We start from the raw sequence: 22,003 nt of genomic DNA on the forward strand, positions 1-22,003 counted from the left end.
GGGGAATCACTGCATGGAGAAAGTGCCCGGGGAGGATATTCAACGGCCACAATTGGACAGAATCTTGGTTTTATGTCTCATCCACAAGACGAATGGAAGAAGTAACCAGTCCTTCCTGGGCCACCACAGTGGCTCAGATTGTGTTAGAGGGAGGGGAAATGGCAGATTGACATTTGGAGATAATAAAGTTTGTCTTGTTAAGGAAGGAAGGAAGGAAGGAAGGATAGATAGATAGATAGATAGATAGATAGATAGATAGATAGATAGATAGATAGATAGAGGGGGAAGGATATATGGGGAGTCTGGGAATGGATGGATAGATAGAAGGGGTGTATGGGGAAGGCGAATAGACAGAGGGGCTGTGGGAATGGATGGATGGAGAGATCATGGGATGGATGGGGATGAATGGATAAATAGAAGGGGTATGGGGAAGGCGGAAAGACAGAGGGGCTGTGGGAAGGGATGGATGGAGAGATCATGGGATGGATGGGGATGGATGGATAGCAAGAAAGTGGGGTGTGCTGGGATAGGGAAGGAGAGAGATCGATTTGGGCCCTGAGCTTTGCAGATGGGGTATTGCTCTGCCTTTCCCACGCTCTAAGCCCGCTGACTTAGGAATGGTTCTAGCAGAATTACATGCACTTAAAACCATCAGTGTGTTGAAGCTATTCCTCATCCCTGAGCTCTGCTCACATGATGACCTGGCCATTTCGGGAATTCAGGAGTGGAAAAATAACCTCCCGAAAGAGTGATCAGTCAGGGGGTGTAAGGAGCTACCATAATCAGCTGTCCCTGTGTCCAGGGAAAGCTGCCTCTGAGAGAGAGATTCTGTAGAGACCACCTGCTCACCCTGGTCCCTCTTCCTGTTTCTGGTATTTATCTCAGATGTAAACACCCCAAAGGAGGTTGGATAATGTCGTGTCTCCTCATCCTCCCCTGTCTGCACTTACTAGATGCACTTACTGTCTCTGCTGCAGCTGATTGTGTAATGTTTGAGCGGTAGGGAAGAGTGTGTGGACCAGAGGTTAGAGCAGCAGGTTAGGGTGCAGGAATTCTGGTTGTAGGTTTCCACGAGTCCCCTCCTGCTGCTGTTCTTATTTGATTTCAGCAGGCTTGTCTGATAGGGCCATGCCCACCCTTGGGTGAGTCACATCACCGCGGTGCCTCAGTTTACCCATTTGTAAATCTGGGGAAATAACACTGACTGTTCCTGCCTCCCCAGAGTATTGCGGGGCTCTACTGATGAATGCCAACAAAACACCTGAGATCTTCAGTTGAAAGGAGCTATAAAAGCAAAAAAGTGGGCCTGATCCTGCAAATATTTACACCGATCAGTGGCACTTAAAGTTGCCATATGCATATTGCAGGCTCACGGACTATGTTATTTGCTTTGGTCTCTTGCACCTGAGAGATCCAGGCAGATGATCAAAGGCAACAAGATTCCCCTCCCCCCATTTATTTTGTGCATGTGCATTAAAATATGCCGCAAACGTAGAAAGAGGAGGAAATGACGCTGCAAGGACAGTCTCCAGGTGAGGGGTCCTTTCTCATCTGTGAATTTCTGTAACCTGAGTGCTCAGCCCTGCAGCTCTCACTCCGCTGAGGCCAGCAGGATTGGGCCCTACTAGCCCTGGCTCTGAAAGGTGCCCATCCCCCCTCAGGATCAGAACCTAGACTTCCTTGATCAGGGCTAACACGCCCCTGTCTTCGGGATAAATGTGGAGATTAGATGCTGCCGTGATGAATGCACTCTACGTGCAGATAGGGCGCTAGCTGGGGAGAATGTTTCTAATCTGTGTAAGAGAAGTAAATTAAAAAAAAATTAAGTGTGTGTGTGAGTGAGAGTGTGTGTGTGTGTGAGAGAGAGAGAGAAAGCGAGATTCCTTCCAGGAAAAAACCCTCAAAACATCCTGCAATCCCGTGCACTGCAAACAATGGCCTTTAGGCCCAGGTTAAGGACAAAGTTGCGGCAGTAACTGGGAATTTCCTGGCTTTGTGGGTTTGAGGCAGCTGGTATTTCTGGGTGTGGGTTTTGTGTGATTTGACACAGTTCTATCTCTGGCACAGGAGAGAGACATTCCTCCCCAGCCCCCCGGCTCTTCTGCTAACTTTTCAACCTGCTGCCCCTCACACTTACCCGCTGCTAATCACTTACGGCTGGAGCTGGCTGATGAGATGAAGTGCATCTGATTTAAAAGCACTGGGGGCCTTTCTGCTGTCAGTGGCACACGGCATATGTGCAGATGTCAGGAGGACTTGTCCCAAGGCTTTGTGTAAATTGCAGTGATTTCCCTGGCTGACAGGGAAACACCAGGCTTGTGGACGAAGTTATCAAGCCTTGGTAGTAACATTTCTCCTGTTGAATGCGCCTGTCACCGAGGATCCTTTTAAATAAACCGCACGCGCACACACATACACACACAGAGAATGTTCACACCTTTGTGTCAGGTATGGCAGAAATGCACTTTTCAGGCGCCTTGTGTGGCTTGTCCATGACTGGCCAGCTTTTGGAAGACAGCAGATACCCAGAGAGGGAGTTTCTGATCACACACACACACACTCATTGTAAATGCAAAAGTGTGAACTCTGTCACACACACAGCACTGGGCTAAAAATGCACACGTGTGATCGCACCCACATGTCAGAGCCCTGGGTTAGAAAGGCCCTGATTTGAGCCCCTGGCTGCAGATTGGAAAGGTCTCCCTCTCACACACTGCAATGGCCACAAGCAGGTTAGAAATGCACTGATCACTGGGCGGTATTTCTCCTCCTGTGTGATCTCCCTGCTGGGGAAGTATTACAGCATTTTCCCCCTTCGGCTGTCAGCAAACCCTGCCCTCTCTATTTATCATTCCCTTGACGTGTTGTTAGCAAACGGGGAGCAGAGAGGGCTGATCTCTCGGTGGAAGGGGTCACACTGCCTCTGCCTGCCACTTGTTGCAAAAAGAAAAAAAAGGGGGGGAAAAGCCCCACCCCAACCCCCTCATTGCTTCAACAAGCTGCAGAATAAAAGAAATATTTGTAACAATCTTCTCCATGCTGGGACCGGGGGCCCCGAGCACCAGCAAAGCGCCAGAGGAATAAAAAAATAGCCACAGATCCGATTGTTCTAACATATATATTTATCCAACCCCCCCCGCCCCCCCGGGCAGCCCGTCAGTGGGAGAGAAGGAAGCATGGTGGAAAACACGAAATCTGCTTTGGTAAGCGATCTTTGGGATTTTTAAAAGAAAATTGTATGTTTTCTAGTGCCTGTAAGAGAACTGACCTCCGGCTCGCGGGGGGGCGGGGGGTTAATGGGGTTGCAGCTGTTTGGTTTCTTTGAGTTGCTGCTGGGTTTTTGGCTTGGTGGGGGGTGGAAGGGGACTCGGCGGCGGGGGTGGAAACTGCATCAAGTCAAACGTCCTGCAACTTCCTAGCCGAGTCTGATATTTAATAAAGAGCCGGCGAGGGGGGCTCTACCGGGGCTTGCACGTGGATTGCACTGGGGGGGGGGGTCTGTCCGCACCGGGCGGAACGGGGGATTCTCCCAGACCTCCTGCGCTGGAGCCAGGGGTTTGTGGGGACCCCCCCACGCCCCAAGCCCCCCCTGGAGCTCCCTTTCCTGCGTCCGTCTCCCCCTCCCCTTCCTCCCTGGCTCATCCGCCGGGGGGGGGGTTCGGGGGAATCTCCCCGCCGGACCCCGGCTCCGGGCTGCAAACTTTCCGCCGGGGCAGGGGGCTGCGCTGCGGCTTGGGGCCCCCGGCGCTGGAGCGGAGCCGGGCAGCGGCCGAAGTTGAGCGAGGCGCGCCCCGGGTTAGTCCGGGTGGGAGCGAGGGGGCGACGCGCTCTGGGGCTTCGCTCTGCCCTTCCTCGCCCCGGGCCCGGCTCTGCGCCCCCGGCCTGCCCGAGCCCTCCTGCCCCCTCTCCGCCCCGCTCCCTTCTCCCCGGTCCGCCTCCTCCGTCCTGGGCTTCCTCGCCTCTGCCTCGGCCGCTCCCCGCGCCCTTCTCTGCCCCTCTTCCTCGCCTTCCCCTCACCCCCCTCTGACTCCTGCCCCCTCTTCCTCCTTCCCCCTCATCCCCCTCTTCCGCCGTCCCCTTCCTCCCCTTCGCCCCCCATCCCCTCTTCCACCCCTTCCCCCTCTTCCACCTCCTGCCCTTCACCCACCCTTCACCCCTTCTTCACCCCCTTCCCCTCATCCCCCTCTTCCCCCTCCTCTCCTTCACCCACCCTTCACCCCCTCTTCACCCCTTCCCCTCATCCCCCTCTTCCCCCTCCTCTCCTTCACCCACCCTTCACCCTCTCTTCACCCCCTTCCCCTCATCCCCCTCTTCCCCCTCCTCTCCTTCACCCACCCTTCACCCCCTTCCCCTCATCTCCCTGTTCCGCCTCCTGCCCTTCACCCACCCTTCACCCCCTCTTCCCCCCCTTCCCCTCATCCCCCTCTTCCCCCTCCTCTCCTTCACCCACCCTTCACCCCCTCTTCACCCCTTCCCCTCATCCCCCTCTTCCCCCTCCTCTCCTTCACCCACCCTTCACCCTCTCTTCACCCCCTTCCCCTCATCCCCCTCTTCCCCCTCCTCTCCTTCACCCACCCTTCACCCCCTTCCCCTCATCTCCCTGTTCCGCCTCCTGCCCTTCACCCACCCTTCACCCCCTCTTCACCCCCTTCCCCTCATCCCCCTCTTCCCCCTCCTGCCCTTCACCCCCTCTTCACCCCCTTCCCCTCATCCCCCTCTTCCGCCTCCTCCCCCTCTTCTCTCGGCCGGACACTCACCCCCACCCCCTTGTGTCTCCCCCGCAGGCTGCCTTCTCCTCCCCGGGGTCGCTGCCCCTGCTGGTGCCGGGCGCCGGCGGCGGCTCCCCGGGGCGCGGCGCTGCCCTGCCGGCCGCGGGCGGCGGGGGGCTCCGGCTGGAGGCGGTGATGGAGAATCTGCAGCGGCAGCAGGCGGCGCGGCTGGCCCGGGGGGAGGAGAAGCTGCGGCGGGGGCAGGCGGAGCCCGGCCCGGGGCAGCTGCGCTCGGTGCTGGGGAGCCGCATCCAGCAGCAGGCGCTGGCCATCCAGCAGTACCAGGCGGCGGTGCGCTGCGGGCTGCCCCCCCGCGGCCGCCTGGGGGGCTCCCCGCCGGGGCCCGGCGCCCCGGAGCACGCCGAGGAGGAGGAGGACTTGGAGGAAGAGGCGGGGGCGGCCCGGTACCCCCCGCGCTCCCCCAGCGCCCCGCAGCAGCGCCCGGAGCCCGCCCCCTCGCTCTCCCCTCCGCCCCAGCCGCCGCCCCAGCACCACGAGTGGACCTACGAGGAGCAGTTCAAGCAGGTAAGAGCCAGCGCCCCCGGGCCAGCCCCGCCGCTCCCCGGACAGCTGTCCCCAAGCAAGGCCCTGGGCCGCACCCTCCAGTGTCCTGAACCCCAGAGCTGCCCCCCTATTTCCCTCCTGCCCCGGGGTCCCCCCATTCTGACAGGAGGTATTCCACTAGCAACCCCCTGGCCTCATCTCCTAGTATCCAGCACCCCAATATCGGTCCTCACCCTGCCCCATAACTATCCATCCAATGGGGATCCCACCAGTAACCCCCAGGCACCATCTCTCAGTATCCACCACCCCAGTAGCCGTCTCCACCCTGCCACATAACTATCCACTCAATGGGATCCCACCAGTAACCCCTGGCCTCATCCCACCCAGTATTCCCGCCCCAATAGCCATCCCCATATCTGCCAGCCTGCCTCGATGTCCTCACCCTGTCCCAGTACCTCCCTCCCCCTCCCAATACCCTCTGTCCCAATAGCTTTCCACATATCCCCCAGTACTCACCTGCCCCAAGAACTGCCCCAGAATCGATTGCGATATCCCTCCTCATGCTCCCGCATCCCACACCCCATTAACAATTCCGCTAGCCACAGCAATATCCTTCACGGCCATAAGATCCCTATCCCAATATCCACCTTGATATCCACCCTGAGAACTGCCCCGGGTCTCCACTGCAATGTCCTTCACCAGTCACTACCCCAGCTCCACCCAAATACCCACGCCAGTAACTACCCCCAACAGCCATCCCGCCCCCTGGTGAGACACCTCCACCATGGCCATAGACCTTCTGCTCCAGTACCTGCCCCAGCAGCCACTCCTGCCCTGTCTCAGGCTCCCCTCCAGCCTGCCCCAGGAGTAACATTCTGTCTCCCACTTACGCCTCTGGGAAGGGCTCTGGGATGGCTGGGAAAGGTTCCTCACGCTGACTTGAATGGAGAGGGGGGGACCAGGAAATTCAGTGACTTGTTTGGTGGTGGAAGGCGAATCTAGGGTAATACGCTGTCTAAGTTGTCTGCTCCTGGCCTCAAAATATGCAGGGACTTCCCCGCGGGTTTCCCTGGTGCTCTGTCTCTGTGGCTGTGCTTTGCATGATGGTCTGGTTACAACATGCTGCCTTACCTTGCGCTTTGGAGACCTTGAGGTGACGCTTCCAACCCCGGAAACGTGGACAAAATTCCTGTTGTTTTAGCAAGCGTGGGGCTAGGTACCCAGAAGTCGTTCCTCCCCAAGGAGTCCTTCCTCTCCAGAGTAAGTGTTTGCAGGGTCCGAGGTCTCCTCCGCGCTGTTCTCAAATATCTCCAGTCCCAAACTGCCTTCTGTTTATCCCACCAGTAAAACTGCACACGCACTCTTGAGTTAGGAAGGTCCTGTTCCCAGTTCATTCCCTAGGCCTATTGTTCTCAAGGCCTGGATAGCCCTGTGATAGTGTGAACTGGGTAATACAGTACACAGCCTCTCTCCTTAACTTCTGGAGGAATCGAGGGAATTGTGTGTAAAAGGACATTTCTGTGAGTGGATGTTATGTTACCCTCAACTTGGTGTGCAGCCAGGGCCACACCCGCAGCTCTTTTGAGGAATCCTTGCTCAGGCGAGTGCCCCAATGGCTGGGAAGAGCCTGAGGCCAGTGCTGGATTTAGGGGCAGGTGGCCCATGTGGCCACGTGGGGGTGCCAGGCTTGGGGGCACCAGGCTTGGGGTGCTGTGTTTGTTGCTAGCATCTTATATGAAGGATAAATCACGCATACAAATCCTGCATCGAAGTGGTGACATGGGCTACAAATGCAATTCAAAATAAAGTATTCAAACATTTAACCCCTGGAGGGAGGGGGTGCCAAAGCTGCTCCTCGCGCAGGGCGCTGTTTGGTCAAAGGCCAGGTGCCTGCGGCCCTTCCCCATGCGGGTAATCCGGACTGCGGTTAATTTCAGAGCGAGAGGATTCCGTACCTGAGTGGCGGCTGCAGATTAGGGGCCTGGGTGCGAGGCGAGACGAGGGCAGGGTCAAGGCTTGGTCCTGCTCCCCTGGGGCGCTGGCCAAAAGGAACTTCCTTAGAGGTCGATTTCCCAACGTTTGCTGTTCACCTGCAGAAAAGAGCAAGGAAAGGCACCCTCTGGAACAGGAAATGGAGTCGGGCGGGAGCTGACCTTTGTCTAGCAGGCAGCGGAGCTGAGCGTGTGTTTGAGATGCTGGGGCAGAGAAGGAGATGGAGGGCGCAGATAAGGGAGCGGGGCTGCTAGACAGACCCCGGCGGAGGGCAACTGAGAGCGGGGGCAGAGGTGGTGAGGGGAATAGCGGTGCCTGCTGTACTTGGCTCTTCAGACTTGCTCCTGGCCAGGAGTTCTCTGCAGCGCGCTCTGAGGGGCGGACGCGATTGTAGCTAAAGAGAGGCAGTGTCTGGAGTGTTTAGAGAAGAGTTCAGCGGGAAGCAGCTGAACTGGGCACCGGCTGAGTAACATGCAGGTTACGTTACACACAGAACAAGGCAGACTGGCCGGTTCAGAGGGGTCAGCGTAAGAGGTGTGACATGGCTCCGTGTTTCTCCCGAGCACCGTGTGTGAGGAAACAGAGCTGTCCCTCTCACGCCGGAAGGGGGCAGGCCAGGCGGCGAGGGAGGGGTTTCTATTTACGTTGCGGGCAGGGTAGCGCTGGGTTCTCAGCTGAACCTGGCCCCTTTGTCTCGGACATGGAAAGGACGGTCTTTCCAGCTCGCCAATGCGCGCGTTGGTTCTCTGCGCTGAGTGGGCTGCGGTTTTGTGGTCGGAGGTAGCGACGCCCGCCGGCTGCTCACCCTGCCTCTGCGCGGGTCTCCGGGTTGCTCAGGGCCTGGTGGAAGCTGTGGACGGGGCAGGGCTCAAGTGGCAAATACTGAATCAGGAGGAACTCGCTCCCGCGCCTCGCCTTACGGGGGGTGTGGAATGGGGGGGCCTCAGCCAGGAATCCCTGGGACACTTTGGATCCATGTTTTAGTTCCTATGTGTGTGATCTCGACGTGATCTCGAGCTGTTTCCTACACTCATTCATCAATTCCAAAGCCAGACGAGACCCCGCCGATCATCTCGCCCGACTCCCCCAAAACACAGGCCAGAGACCTGCCCCTGAAAGGAACTAGAACAGAGCCCTTTAAAAAAGAAATACCCAAGACACCTTAACAGCCCCCCAGCCTGCTCCCTGAGCTCGGTAAAACCCTCTGTCCGGGGGCAGCGCGCAGAAACCTTCAGCTTCACTTTGCATTGTGGCTCCTCTGGCCTTGAACCAAGTTCTGGGGGCAAAGAGAGCACCAGGGCCCTGATCCTGACAGCAGTGGAAATGTTATGAACACGAGGAGTGGGGGCAGGGTCTATCATTGGGTTCTGTTATCAAGATGGCAAATTAAACTACTTAAATGTCCCGACCCATGGCCTTTCCCGGTGAGCCCTGGAGAGGTGAGGGGTCTGGGATGCTGATCCGACACGCACCAGGGATGGTGGGTTTGGGGAGATCTGTGATGCAGTCACACATTGGGTGGGGGGGGGCAGTGTTTTTTGTGGACCACGGTTACAGATCCAACCATCATTGCCAAGGCAGTAAGGATCAGCTTAGCAGAGCCGCGGGAACGGTGCTCCGCTGACCTTTCTGTTTGAGAATTGTGCAATCATTCACTCGTTTGCTGGTGTTTCAAACACAGGAACTGGCCAAACTAGAACAAGATTGTCTCCGCGTGTACCTGTCATGCGCCAGGTATGTGAGCAGGCGGTATTCACCATCTGCCCTTGCCCTGGAACCATGTGCACTTGGCCTTTGGTCTATTTCTGGATCCGGGCATGTATTTATAGAGCGTGGCCCAGAGAATGGCGGGGGTGGGCGTGCTGCATAGATTGAACGCACTGCTTGTGTGTGTGGGTTACGTTACACACAGAACAAGGCAGACTGGCCGGTTCAGAGGGGTCAGCATGAGAGGTGTGACATGGCTCCGGAGAAAGCACTCAGAGTATTTGTGTGAACCAGGGAAATCCTCCCTGGATCCTAATGCTCAGGCACTTCCCCCTCTGTGAATGTCTGAACACACATGCAGCACAGAAACGGGGCCAGAGGGCCTTGATTTAAACAGAATATAGAATAAATGCCTGTCTAGATAGATAGAAAAGGAAATTAAACTGGACTGAATTAAATTAAATTAAACTTTATTGGCTAGCAAATAAAACCCTTTCTGCATGAAAGAGTTTTTCTTTCTTACTTTTTGACCCATTTTCTTCTGTATCTTACAATCAGATGAGAAATGGGAGCCGCGTTGGATGTTTCTAACACACCCCGACTCTCTCTCTGTCCTGTCTGCCCAGCACAACGCTCTGTAAAATTGGCATCCAATCTAGCAAGTGCATTTCTCCCAGACAAGGAGAGCCCTGCTCCAGAATTACCCATCATGTATTGCCTTTAAAGATAGGAATCAAACTTTCTCTGCAGAAGGTTTGATGCAAACAGTGGCTGCAGCTTTGGGTCGATCCATGAACAGGGCTTCAAGCTGCCGTGTGACGTGGCAGGCGAGGGTTAATCTGAAAGCAGTGGCTAGATGGTGGGGGAATTTGGTTGAGGGAATCCTGTAGAGTCAGACATAATTGTGTCTCTCCTGTCCCTCCAACACACGCTCTAGTACCCGGGCGTCCACTGGAACAAATGCCATGTTTTGGGAACCTCCGATGAAAGCAGCATTTCTCAGGTGGTTTGGGCTGCTCTGCAAACACTGTGGCATTGGGTTTGCTGGGTTAGTTTTTGCTGGATGTTTGAACCAAAATGTGTTCTCCTGTCTTCCGGATATGCCCATGCTCAGATGATCTTAGATAAGAGCCCTAATGCTGCTGCAGGTGGTGAGGATGTCACATCCTCTGAGGATCACCCACAGCGTGGGGACCAGAATGTGCTCTCCATCCTTCTGAGTTTATAAAGGGTCCCTTTCTTTTTCCTGTGGGCATGGGAGAGAAATTCCTCTTGGCATCTCTCCCGCCCCTTCCCTTTCCCTCAACGGCTTTAGTCAGTGAGCCACCCTCTTTGCAGGACGTTGGGTGCTCTTCAAGGGAGGAGGATCCTCTTCTCGGCTCTGTGCTGTGGAGGTCTGAGTGTGCTCCCTCTGATGGGATGGTCCTGCGCTCCAGCATCCTCTCAGCTAGCAGCCCGGCCTGCCAGTATTTCCTGTGCCTCTCTGCTGGCCTGTCGCTTGAAGTCTGGGATAACAAGCTGTGTGTGAAGGCTCTGCAGGAGCTGGGCTCTGAGCAGAGACGTTCCCGGTCCCTCAGCTTTTGACTTCCGGACTTGTAGCAAAAATGACCCCAAGCGAGGCCAGTTCAGCTGGGTGGAAGTTCCCTTCGTTGCTTGTTAAACTTCTGGGCCTTGTCTGATTCAGGGAGGCTGCAGCAAATGGTTGTGATGATGCCCGGTGCCCCACACAGCTGGTTCGTGCCCTGGAGTGTTAACACTGCTTCTGCTCCCATGGAGAAGTGTCTCAGGCCAGGGATCTACACGAGATCTGCTGGACATGGGCCAGTGAGGGGTCAGGGCACAGGAATCCTTCCTTTGGCATCCAGAACATAACTCCTGTGTGCAGAAAAGAGGCCAGATGTCCATCCTGCCTTCCTCTCTCCGCTTTAGGCAAAGTCACTGGTTAGTGCAGGTAAAGCAGAGCCCTGAACTCAGGCCTTGGCAGGTACATAAAGGAGGGACTCAGAAAAGTGTTAATGAACATTTAGAAACAAACCGACTCCCCCTCACCTTCCAGGGCTGAGAGGGGAGGGCTGGTTCCATGGCCCCTGCAGCCCGTGATGCCTCTGCTGAGACTCCCAGAGGGCTTGTCAGTTGCATTAGCGGTTTTGAGGCTGTCGGTGCCTGTTCCCTGCATAGGGGATTGAGACGAACAAGCTCATGGCAGTCAAATTGTCAAACCGCTGTCTGGGCTGGATTTGAAGTGGTGACCTCAAGGGGAAAGCTGTAGGTTGCATAAGGAACGGGATGAGGAATAATATGGCAAATATTCGAATGCCTTTGTATAAACCCAGGTGCGGCCCCACCTGGATATAATGTGAAGCAACAGGTACCTCATCTCCAAACGAATTGGGCAGAACGCGAGGGGGCTCAGAGAAGAGTGACAACACTGATCACGGGCCTGCCAATACTCTCTTCTGAGGAAAGATGGAGGTTGTTACCTTAGAAAGGAGATGACTAACATCGGTGACACCCCCATTCTCCCTGTCCCACACAAGAACAAGGGGATGCTCAATGAAATGAAAAGTGTGGGGTGGGGGCGGGAATTCAGAACTGTTAAAAGGAAATACTTCTCTAGGCAAGGTGAAATTAGCCTGTGGAATTCTCTGCCACCAGAGGCTATTGCGGCCAAGAACTTCAAGACGATTTAAAAAGGGAGTGGACACTTCCCCAGATAGCCTGGATCCCCGGATAGCCATGGTTATTTTAGTTCATGCTAAAGGTTCTGGAAGGAATATGAAATCTCCTGCTTCATGCTAGTCTTGAGTTATTGGGATGAGACCTCCATGAGGGGGCGGATGATTCCACATCTGCCTAATGCCAGGTTTCATTGCGCCTTCCTCTAAAGTAACGTGTTCTGGGCTCTGTCTGACACCAGATACTGGACTCCCCGATGTAGCTGTTCCTGTTTTCTAGCTGTCATTCTTATTACGATGGTATCAAAGCTCCCTCACAAATGTTAATCATTTATCCCCATGCCTCTGGGCGGCAGGGCAGTGCTGTTCTCCCCGTTGTAGCCATGGGGACCTGGAGCCAGGGAGGGTAAGTGACTGGGCTAAGGGCACAGAGGATGTCTGTGTCAGAATAAGGGGTGATCTAGTGCCCCAGCCCCTGGCCTAACCTTCCTGTCTGTGCTGGTCAGTAGCTGAGCTCCTCACATGTCTGCGCCATCCACTCTTCTGTTTCCTTCCTATCCCCAAAGGAGTTGTTAAGTGCTAGTAAAATAGCTGACTGTGCCTTGCTGTGTTAGGGCTAATGTCACCCATGAATCACCAGCCCTTTAATAACAGAGGGGAGAGAGGGGGCAGGATGTTGTGGGGGGAGGGAACAAGGTAAACTGGCTAGTTTGACTGATCAAATAGCCCATGGGCCACTTACGCTGCCCCGGACTGGCGTGGTGAGAGTGTGTTTGTACCGTGCCTAGGAGACTAGGGTTCTGGTTCATGGCTGGGGTTTCTAGGTGTGATGATTGTGTTTATAACAAATCAACAGAAAAACCCTACAAGGAAATCAGATCTAACACTTGTCCCCAGTGTAGCTTCATTCCCCTCCCAGGACCTGCCTTCTCTTTTCTGTAGTGTGCGTCTGAGCAGGACTCCTGGGTTCTGCTCACAGCTTGGACACTGATTTTCTATGTGGCCAAGAGCAAATGGCCAGCGCCCGCATTTTCAGAAGTGGCTCCTAATTTCTGGTGCCTCCGTTTTTGGGCACTCGGCTGGAGAGGGCCAGGGCCTGAGTCGGACGTGCTGAGTATCTGCAGAGCTAATTACTTCAGTTCATAAGCGAAGAAGATAAGAGAGGACTGCAGCAAGGCATAACGGCATTGCTGCTTTCGTGTCGGCAGCAGAGCTCAGGGCTGTCGGGTTGGCAGGTTGGGGTTTGAACCCTTCTCTAGCAAATAAGCAGCATTTTGCTTTCCCTGGGTTGATTCTGATGGCAAAGCTCTTTCTGGGCTCTCGTGTTGGTGCTGATGCTGGAATGAAGTGTGGTAATGTCAGTGTTTAGGTACTGGAGCTTTTCTTGGTGCCAGACACGATCTTCACATAACGCACAGTCAACCTGTGGGACTCACTGCCGGGGGAGGCTGTGAAGGCCAAAAGTATAACTGGGTTTAAAAAAAAATAATTAGTTAAGTTCCTGGTGGCAGGTCTGTCCATGATCAGGGGGACAGCCCCACGCTCCAGGTGTCCTTAGATCTCTGACTACCAGAACCTGAGACTGGACAGCTGGGGATGGATTACTCAAAATTGCCCTGTTCTGTTCATTCTCTCTGAAGAATCTGGCATTGGCCACTGTCAGAGCCAGGATATGAGGCTAGATGGGCCATTGGTCTGACCCATGTGACCGTTCTTCTGATCTCCCAGGGGTGTCTTGCCCTCTGTTTTTTTCCTACCGGTGCACAAAAATAGACAGACTTGTAAAGAGTCTGTTGGAGGTGGAAGACTGTGTCTTTGGGACACCGTGAACAAATTAGCTCATTTGCACTGCGAATGCTACCCCGTCCCAGGACTAGGCATACCGATTTTCAAACGGATCTGATTCTGTATGGATTGTAAGTAGGTTACAGAATTCAGCTTTGAACAGAAACAATGTTGCACCGTCCCTGCAGTGCGTCTGTCACTGCCCCATAACAAAAAGAGATGCTGTTTAAGTGCACAGTGTTGTTGTGATTACTCACTTTCCGTCCAAAACTGTTGGGTTGTGTCTCTGTGTGACTGCGTCCCATTAAATGGCTGCCTCCATAGGTGGCTGCAATTCAGTGGTGAGCTACACACACTGATACGCACTGAAGAATAGCCCTGAGCTAGGATACTAGATCCGGATTTGAACTCTGAAGAAGATCAGATCTGGATCCGAATCTGGAGCCAAACTCTGTGGTGTTCTCTCACTCTCCTGTGGGAGTCACACAAGTGAGGGCGGCAGATTGGGCCCATTACAATTTGCAAAGCAGGTTGACCAGCGCATAAGGGTCTCTGGGTTTCAGGTGCTGTGTCAGAGTCGTTCACTAGAACAGGGCTGGCTGGGTTACGTGGCTCTCCCGCCTTTTTGATCTGTTCCAGCAGGTGCCCTGTTCTCTGGGGTCCAGGCCAGTTCACAGTCTGTGGTGGGACCCGGAGCTAGCCATGGATACAGCAGTCATTTTCGGCTCTGGAGAGCCCCACGCGTGCTGCCGCTCTTGTGATATCATGGCCGGGAACTCGTGCTGGGAAGAATCTGCAGCCTTTGAATAGCCTATAGGGTTGCTGTCTGGGGTTTGGCTAAGTGGCCTCCGATGTCACAAAGCCAAGACCCAGCAATGAGCTGTGCAAGAATCAGAATGTAAAAAGCCCTCTAAGGGGTCTTCCCCCTGGATTTTGTGCCAGTGTTTCTGCTTGGTGGAGACACCAATTGCCCAAATAAACATCTGATGCAGAAGGGCTGAGGGTGGATGGAGCTTTAATAGAATGTCCTTTTTCTAGTCAAAATCCTGTGATTTCCTCCCACTCAGGGAAACTGGGTGAGGCGGGTATCTCAGGGCACTAATGGCCCCAGAAACTGCTTGGGCTCCCTCCTGTCTTTAATGGAGGTGGAGCTGTTAGCTGGCCCCTTCTTGTGTATGGTTTTACAGACTGTTGGTCTTGTCCTCTTCCTGATTGTCACCATCCTTTGGATAATACCAGCACTTTGCACTTTCATGATACTGCCCATGCATAGGTCTGACCCAAGGCTTTCCAGCAACCCCACCTCCAAGAGCAGTAAGTGATGTGGAAATGGCAGACAAAGGGGACTCATCTTAAATTTGCCCCCACATTTACAACTGATTTCCTTTTTTTTAAAGCAGAGACATTTTAAAAAAATCCCCCTGGATGAAATCCCTGCCTTTTAAGTAAAGCAGGATTCCCCTGCAGGGTTTGAAACCTTAACACTACAACACTGAGAACCAGAAAGTGAAACTGAGTGTAAACAGAAGTGAAACTGACACACTGATGTCACTGTCGCTAAGACAAAGGCAAACAGGAAACTGAAGGGAGGGTGTTGGATTTCCAGAGAGTTGTGTCTTTTCTCTTTACATGACAAACATGATGTGAAGGAGCCATGTGGGCCTGGTGCCCTCTGAATAACTGTGTTTACTAGCTATGTACCACATGCAACACCTATATACGGTGGTGGAACCAAGAACCCAGTGAGCACCATTAGAGTATCCATTTAATTCTTGCATGTGTTCTAATGTAAGACACCGTTTGTGGCCTAGGTAAAGAAGCGTGTGTGCTTTTCACATTTATGGTGTTGTGCTGACTTGGCCTAGGGCTGGTCATGCAATGAATCAGTGGCAGAGGGGCCTCCGTCTCAGATCTGACAACCATTCAATGTGTTAACTATTAGACCATGCTTCCCATGGGTGGTGGGTGGGTGCTGTCAAGATTTATTGCTACAGGGCAGCATTAGTTATTTACTTTGATTATGCCACTTATTTTGTTTGTGTTCCATCCTTTTCGCAGCCTCTCTGCTTTATTGACTCTGAAATCCAGCGGTGACTCTCTTATCGAAGCAGTGATGTCATGGGTACAAGCTGAATATAAAGGTCATTTTATAGCCAGCCATTATTTGAAATGCATAACAATATTTGCTGTTGCAAAATTCGTTTGAGACTCCCACAGCCCCTTACAAACAACCCCAGGCAAGTTTAAGTAAGATACAGGGAATATTGTGATAGCAACCCAATTAAAACGTTAAAGTATTATGATTATTTAAAAAAAAAAAGCCCTGAAATTCATGAAGGTTCCACAAAGAGCCTCCAGTCTGATCCCTGTTCACCATCTGTGTGTCTTATTGTGCGATATTTGCATTGGATGGTAAACAGTATTACAAATGTGCTATATATTCCCCTTTGTGTGTGTGTGTATAATATATATATGGCCCTACCAAATTCACAGCCATCGGCCATCAAAAACTTGTCATGGACCGTGGAATCTGGTCTCCTCCCGTGAAATCTGGTCTTTTGTGAGCTTTTACCCTGTACTGTACAGATTTCACAGGGGAGACCAGCGTTTCTCAAACTGGGGGTCCTGATCTGAAAGGGAGTTGCAAGAGGATTGCAAGATTATTGTAGAGAGGTCATGGTATTCCCATTCTTACTTCTGCGCTGCCTTCAGGCAACCCCCTCCCCAATAACATTGAGATCCTCCCTCAGCTTTTTGGGTCAGGATCCCTACAATTACAACAACATTTCAGTTTTAAACAGCGGAAATCATGAAATTTACATTTTTCAAAAATCCTGTGACCAGGAAATTGACCCAAATGGACCGTGAATTTGATAGGGCCCTATATGTAATCTATTTATACTGCTGGAAGGGATACATTGGGCTCAGCCACTCGTAGTGCGATGTCGGCTCTGAGATGGTTGTTTCTGGGCTGCGTGTACAGCAGGTTAAGGGATGAGCTGTTGGGGGTTTTGCTGTTTGTGGGTAGTCGAACTGGAGAAAGGTCAGTGGAAGAGTTGGTTCCCTTTATGTGATGAGGTGTATGAGAGCTGATGCTGTTGCCAGCATAAACTGAAACCAAACTCCTGTCACTCTAGTCCTGAGGTAATTCCCGTTGCTCTGGTTCTGTGTATCTTTATTTACAGTTTGAGTCGAGGGTGGTTCATACTGGAAGTGAAGATGTGTCGTCATGGCCTAGGTACTTGCTGGCTGAGTGTATGGGGTGGCTGGTGGATAGTTAAAGGATCATTGTAGAAAACAGGGTCAGAGTTAAGGTTGTTTAGAAGTTCATTATATGAAAAAAAATTTACTGTTGCCTTTGCTTTTTCCAGCCTTTCATGCTTCTTTCTGGGGTAACCACAACATGCTTTTAATGTCATTGTTAGTGGTTTCATCCTCTGAACAAAGTTTTTGGTCTAGGAATTTCCTTAGCTTTAGAAAGTATTTTTTAAAATACGAGACAGGAAAACAGAGTTTTATTTGCCTTTTACAAAGCGAGATTGTGTTTTGCTCTAATTCTAGCAATGCTGCAGGGACAGCTCGCGGAGTTAAGTAAAACACAGATCAGTGCAACAGTCTGGGCAAATAAGCCACAGGTGGAGTTCGTCACTGCTTGGGACTCCCAGGAGTTTGGCTGACAAAGTTTACAAACCCTGCATTGGAGCCTGTAATCTTCCTGAGCCAGCGTGAGCTGGCTGATGGGGGTGGCTAACTGTCTCCTGCCTGGGGCACTAGATCTTTGATGTTTATAGAGGCCGTGGAGAAATCAAAGTCATAAGCTCATAATGTATAATTCATCTGCCCTGATTCGGAATAACTGTGAGCTCCTCAACCCTGAGCTGGAATCAAAGGTGGAGTTATTGCTGAGACTGACTTTATGGACTAGCACGAAGAACCTTCTGGACGTGAGCTGCAGCTCTTCCACACAGTGCAGGGTCTTGGCTCTTCCCCAAGAGAGGTGCCGCTCTGCACACAAGTCAGCTGTGCAAGGTTTCAAGCAGAAGAGACTTTTGGAGGAAGCTGCCGGTGGGAGGAAACACCTGCGAATGGGGCTTGCAGAGGAGCAGCTTTGGATTTTGGTCTTGCACTCCCCAAACCTGCCAGTGGGATCCCAGCCAAGTGCTCGGATGCAAGTCTCAGGGAAATGAGTGAAAGGCAGGGAAAAGGGTGGAGCTGGGGGTGATCGGAATATCTGGATCGCCCTGGAATTTGCTTCATAGGGAGATTCTGCTGCTGCCAGGGCTGGCGCTTTCATTTAGGCGACCTGCATTTTGCCACCCTTGGCGGCAATTCGGCAGTGAGGGGTCCTTCCGTGCTCTGGGTCGTCATCGGCAATTCTGCGGCGGGTCCTTCACTCGCTCCGGGACCCACCGCCGAAGTGCTCAGAGACCGGGAGCGCGGAAGGACCCCCCCGCCGCAGAATTGCCGCCAATGACCGGGAGCGCGGAAAGACCCCCGCCTAGGGTGCCAAAAACCCTGGCGCCGCTCCTGGCTTCTGCTGGCTTTAAGTAGGGATTTGTGATGGAGTGGCTTTGGTTTTGGGGGGCAGGAGGAAGGGATGTCTGACAGTGACCCCCCCTGCACACCTGACTGTGCTTCCTCCCCTTCCCCTGGCCAGTTAAGGCCCCGCTTTGTGCTAGAACATGTTCAGACCGAGCCCGGAGGAGGGAGGGGGAGTTCTGGCTGCCCTGCCGTCTTTGCCCTGGATTTAGTGCCGCAGCTCTCGCCTCTGCAGAGTGTGTGGTCTGCACATTCCACCCAGCTGCCACCACCGCCGCCTTCAGATCCAGAGGGGACCCTCCAGGAGAAGCTCCAGGATCGATCACCTGCCTGCTCCTGGTTTATAGCCCCTCGTCCCCTGCAGTGTGTACACCCATGCACCTTCACACTTGCCCACCCTTGGGCCTGCCCTCCAGCCCCCTGGGCATGCCCATGCACCCCCCCTCCAGCCCCTGGACATGCCCAGCGACCCCTGAGGGGCTGAGGACAGGATCCAGGCTGCCAGGGCTCCTCTATGCATTGGCCTGTTGGACTTTTCCCAGTGCCAGCTGGGACTCTCACACCAGAAAGCTCGTGCAGGGCTCAGGTGCACGCGTGTCCCCGGTCCAGGCAGCATCTGGAGAGGAAGGGTGGGGCAGTGGCTAGTGTACCAGCAGGGTTCCATTCCCCACTCTGCCATAGACTTCCAGTGTGACCTTGGGAAAGCCCCTGTGCCTCCCCATGCATCTGCTCCCCATCTGTGCAATGGGGTTCATAGCACGGCCCTGCCTCACGTTATGAGGATAAATACAGGAATGACTGTGCAGGGCTCAGATTCTACATTGAAGAGCCATCTGGGTGCCCAAGACAGCCAGTACCTTGGCATCTCCCAGGGGTTTATGGGACAGCTGCAGAGCTGGCAGAGATGGGTGTGAGGTCACCCCAGCGTCCTCCATGGGGTCAGAGGGAGGTTGCCTCTTGGACAGCACACAGCTGGCCAGGGTGTGGGGCATACGGTGTGTGCCTTGCATTCACAGGCTGTGTGCCACAGGCCACAAGATCCACTGGGATCTTTCTCTGGTCTGACCCCTGTAGAGTGCAGGCCAAAGGACAACCCTGAGTAAATTCCTGCTTCCAGGCCAGTAACAGTGTCTGAACTGCAGCCTGTCATTTGGAAAGCAGCCAAATTTGGGTTAAAAATCGCTGGTGATGGAGAATCCACCGTGACCCTTGGTCAGTTGTTCCAGTGGCTAGCGACCCTCCCTGTTAAAAACATGGGCCTTATTTCCAGTCTGAATGTGTCTAGGTTCAGTTTCCAGCCACTGGGTCTTGTTCTCTCTTTGTCTGCTAGATTGGAGAGCCCTCTGTCATCCAGTTTCTGTTCCTCATGTCGGTACTTACAGACTGGTACCTTTAACCTTCTCTTTGTCAAGCTAAATAGAGTGAGAGACTCACAGAGCTGAATCTAAGGCAGGTTTTCCAATCCTTTGATCATTCTCGTGGCTCTTCTCTGACCCCTCTCGAATTTATCAACATCCTTCTGGAATTGCGGGCACCAGACCTGGGCACAGGATCCCAGCGGCAGTCGCACCAGTGCTAAATATGGAGGTAAAATAAACTCTCTGCTCCTACTCGAGATTCCCCTGCTGACGCACCCAAGGATCGTGTTAACTCTTTTGGCTACAGCGTCACTCTGGTAGCTCCTGTTCAGCTCCTCGCTCTCCCGCCGACACAGTGCTGTCCACGCCAGCGCTTGGGTCAGTGTAATCTGCGTTGCTCAGGGGAGTGGCTTATTCACACCCCTGAGTGACCTAAGTGATACTGACATAACCTGTAGTGTAGACAAGCTCTGATTGTCCTTAACTCTGCTGCCCATAGCTTCCTCCTTGTGTCTCTTGGCTTCCCTTATCAATTTTTCACAGTTAGTAGCTTCTAATTTATGTTCAGTGCTATCGGCTTCCCCCTTTGTCCATTTGGGGTGTGTGTGTGTCTGTGTATGTTTTATGGCTGGCTTCACTTTCCCTCTAAGCCTGGTTATTTTTTTTAAGCTGCACCAGCTTCATCCCAGCAGCTGCCTGTCTAAAGAGCAGGGAGGAAGGGAGACCCTTCTGGGGCAGGTCAGGGCGAAGGCTGGTGCTTCCCGTGCAGAGAGCCCTGGGTGTGGCTGACCCTGGAGACCCCCCCTCCATCCTATACTGCACCTTCAATCCAGGTGCATCAGCCAGCAATTGAAGGCCTCTTGATCCATAATTAAAGGGTCTCTGATTCATTCCAGCTCTGGGGGAGGGGGAAGGGCTGAGGCTGGGAGCAGAGATCAGGTCTGGGCAGTGAAAGGTCAGTGCATTAATCCACTGGTCAGGCCAGCCCTGGGGGCTGCTAAGCAGCTTTTAATGGCAGCTCCTACACCCAGCCACTTTGTGCAGTGTTGTCTGGTGTCCGGCCAAGAATGTGCCGGCAGCCTGCGGGCGATTGGCGTGGCTCCGGTAAACAAACAGAGCCCCGGGTTGGGAGGGGGGGGCGTGTGTGTGTGTTGGTAGGTGTGCACACACATGCGTGCGTACATCATGCGTGCCTACATGCATGTATGTTTCTTGGGGGGATGCATGCATGTGTATGTCCTTGTGCACACATGTGGGTGCAGCTGCATGGGGGGGTGCATGACTCAGGGATGGGAATCAGCAGCAATGACGCCTCCATGTGGGTTTTTGGGAGCCTCTGACCCCCACTCACTGACTGCCCCCTGCAGCGCAGCGCCCCCTACTGCCACGCCGAGGCACAGAGCTCAGCGCTGGCCCGAAGCGGGTTGTGCCCCTCACTGCTCAGCCCTGTGAGCCCATCCAGCTGCAGATACAATCCTGCATCTGTGCTGCTGTAACTAAATCCGGGGAGCAGAGAGCAGCACGGGGTGGGGAGCAGCGGGCGTGAAGGAGGAAGTGTAAGAAGCAATCAAGGGTGTGAAGAACAGAGGCCTGTGTGGGAGTGAAGCTCCGGTGGCGTGGAGGAGTCGGGTTGGAGGGCTGCGGGAGGCGAAACTTAGGGATAAACTCATCTGAGGGCTGGGGGGAGGGAAGCAATTTCCCAACACCGGGGCGAGGTTTCTGAGATGAATTCTCTCTCTGCCTGGCTTGCTCTCGAAGAGCAGGTGGGGCCGATTTCCCAGGGGAGCTGCCGGCGGAAATTGGGATCAGGCCAGCTCGGGTGAGCAGAGACATAGCGCATCCGATGAGTGACAGGGTGACTTGTGGGGGGGGGGGCGTGTTATTTGAGCTTCCAATCGAAAGCCCAGTACTTAGAACAGGAGGCTGGAAACCAGAACTCCTGGGGTGCCATCTGGCCACTATCCAGGGGCTCACGTGGAACGGGCTGATGGGCTCTATCTGGGTCCGGGCTCCAGAGCAGCTGGCACCCTTGCACCAGTGGGCTCTCTCGTTGGCAGCAGCAAGCCAGGAACTGAGTCAGTTTGCCTCTCTCCAGAGCTGGGAGCTTTCCGTCCCTAGCCAGGTCCTTTCACCAGCCGCACATGCCCGTTGGAGGTAGGTGGGGCACAACACGTGCCCCTGGCCATCAAGGCATCACCAGGGAAGGTGGCAGGGGCGTGGGGCAAACAGACAGAGCCAGCCAGCTCTGGCACGGGTTGGCAGGGCGCCCAGACCCTCCAGAAGAGGGAGGGGAGACTGGAGGGGCCGGGCCGTGATTCTCCTGTCCCAGGCTGCTCCTCACGCCCCTTTAGGAGCAGGGATGGGCCAGTGGCCAGGGGACGGTAGCGGCAGCCCACCCTCCTAGCCCGGTGCTGAGAGCAGTTTAGCTGCTCGTGTAGCCAGAGCAAAGCTGCTTCCCGCGGTCCTGGTGCCGTAACTACTCATGCGTGGATGGGCCACAACTCCCAGGGGAGAAAATTCTTCAGCACCAGCCAGCGGGCCCCTGACATTGAGCCTGGCCACAGCAATGGCCTGTTGCCATGTGTGGAGGTGAGGAAGACATAGAGGGGCAGCCATGTGCCAGCCTGGCTCGCTCGCCATGCTGGGATCCCCTGGGGTTCCCTCCCTCCCCCAG

The 22,003-nt window shown here is 54.0% G+C and overlaps 1 protein-coding gene across 1 annotated transcript in view; it reads left to right on the plus strand.

Annotated features, from left to right (window-relative positions):
• Positions 1-3,176: 3,176 nt before the first annotated feature.
• Positions 3,177-22,003, plus strand: part of ARID3C (AT-rich interaction domain 3C) — a 127,593-nt gene continuing 108,766 nt past the window's right edge. Inside the window, exons 1-2 of the mRNA XM_030567995.1 lie at positions 3,177-3,203; positions 4,785-5,294. Of these exons, the coding sequence (XP_030423855.1) occupies positions 3,177-3,203; positions 4,785-5,294 (537 nt within the window). The remainder of the gene's footprint in view (positions 3,204-4,784; positions 5,295-22,003) is intronic.

This window comes from Gopherus evgoodei, chromosome 6 (genome assembly GCF_007399415.2).
Source record: "Gopherus evgoodei ecotype Sinaloan lineage chromosome 6, rGopEvg1_v1.p, whole genome shotgun sequence".
Lineage (NCBI taxonomy): Eukaryota > Metazoa > Chordata > Testudines > Testudinidae > Gopherus > Gopherus evgoodei.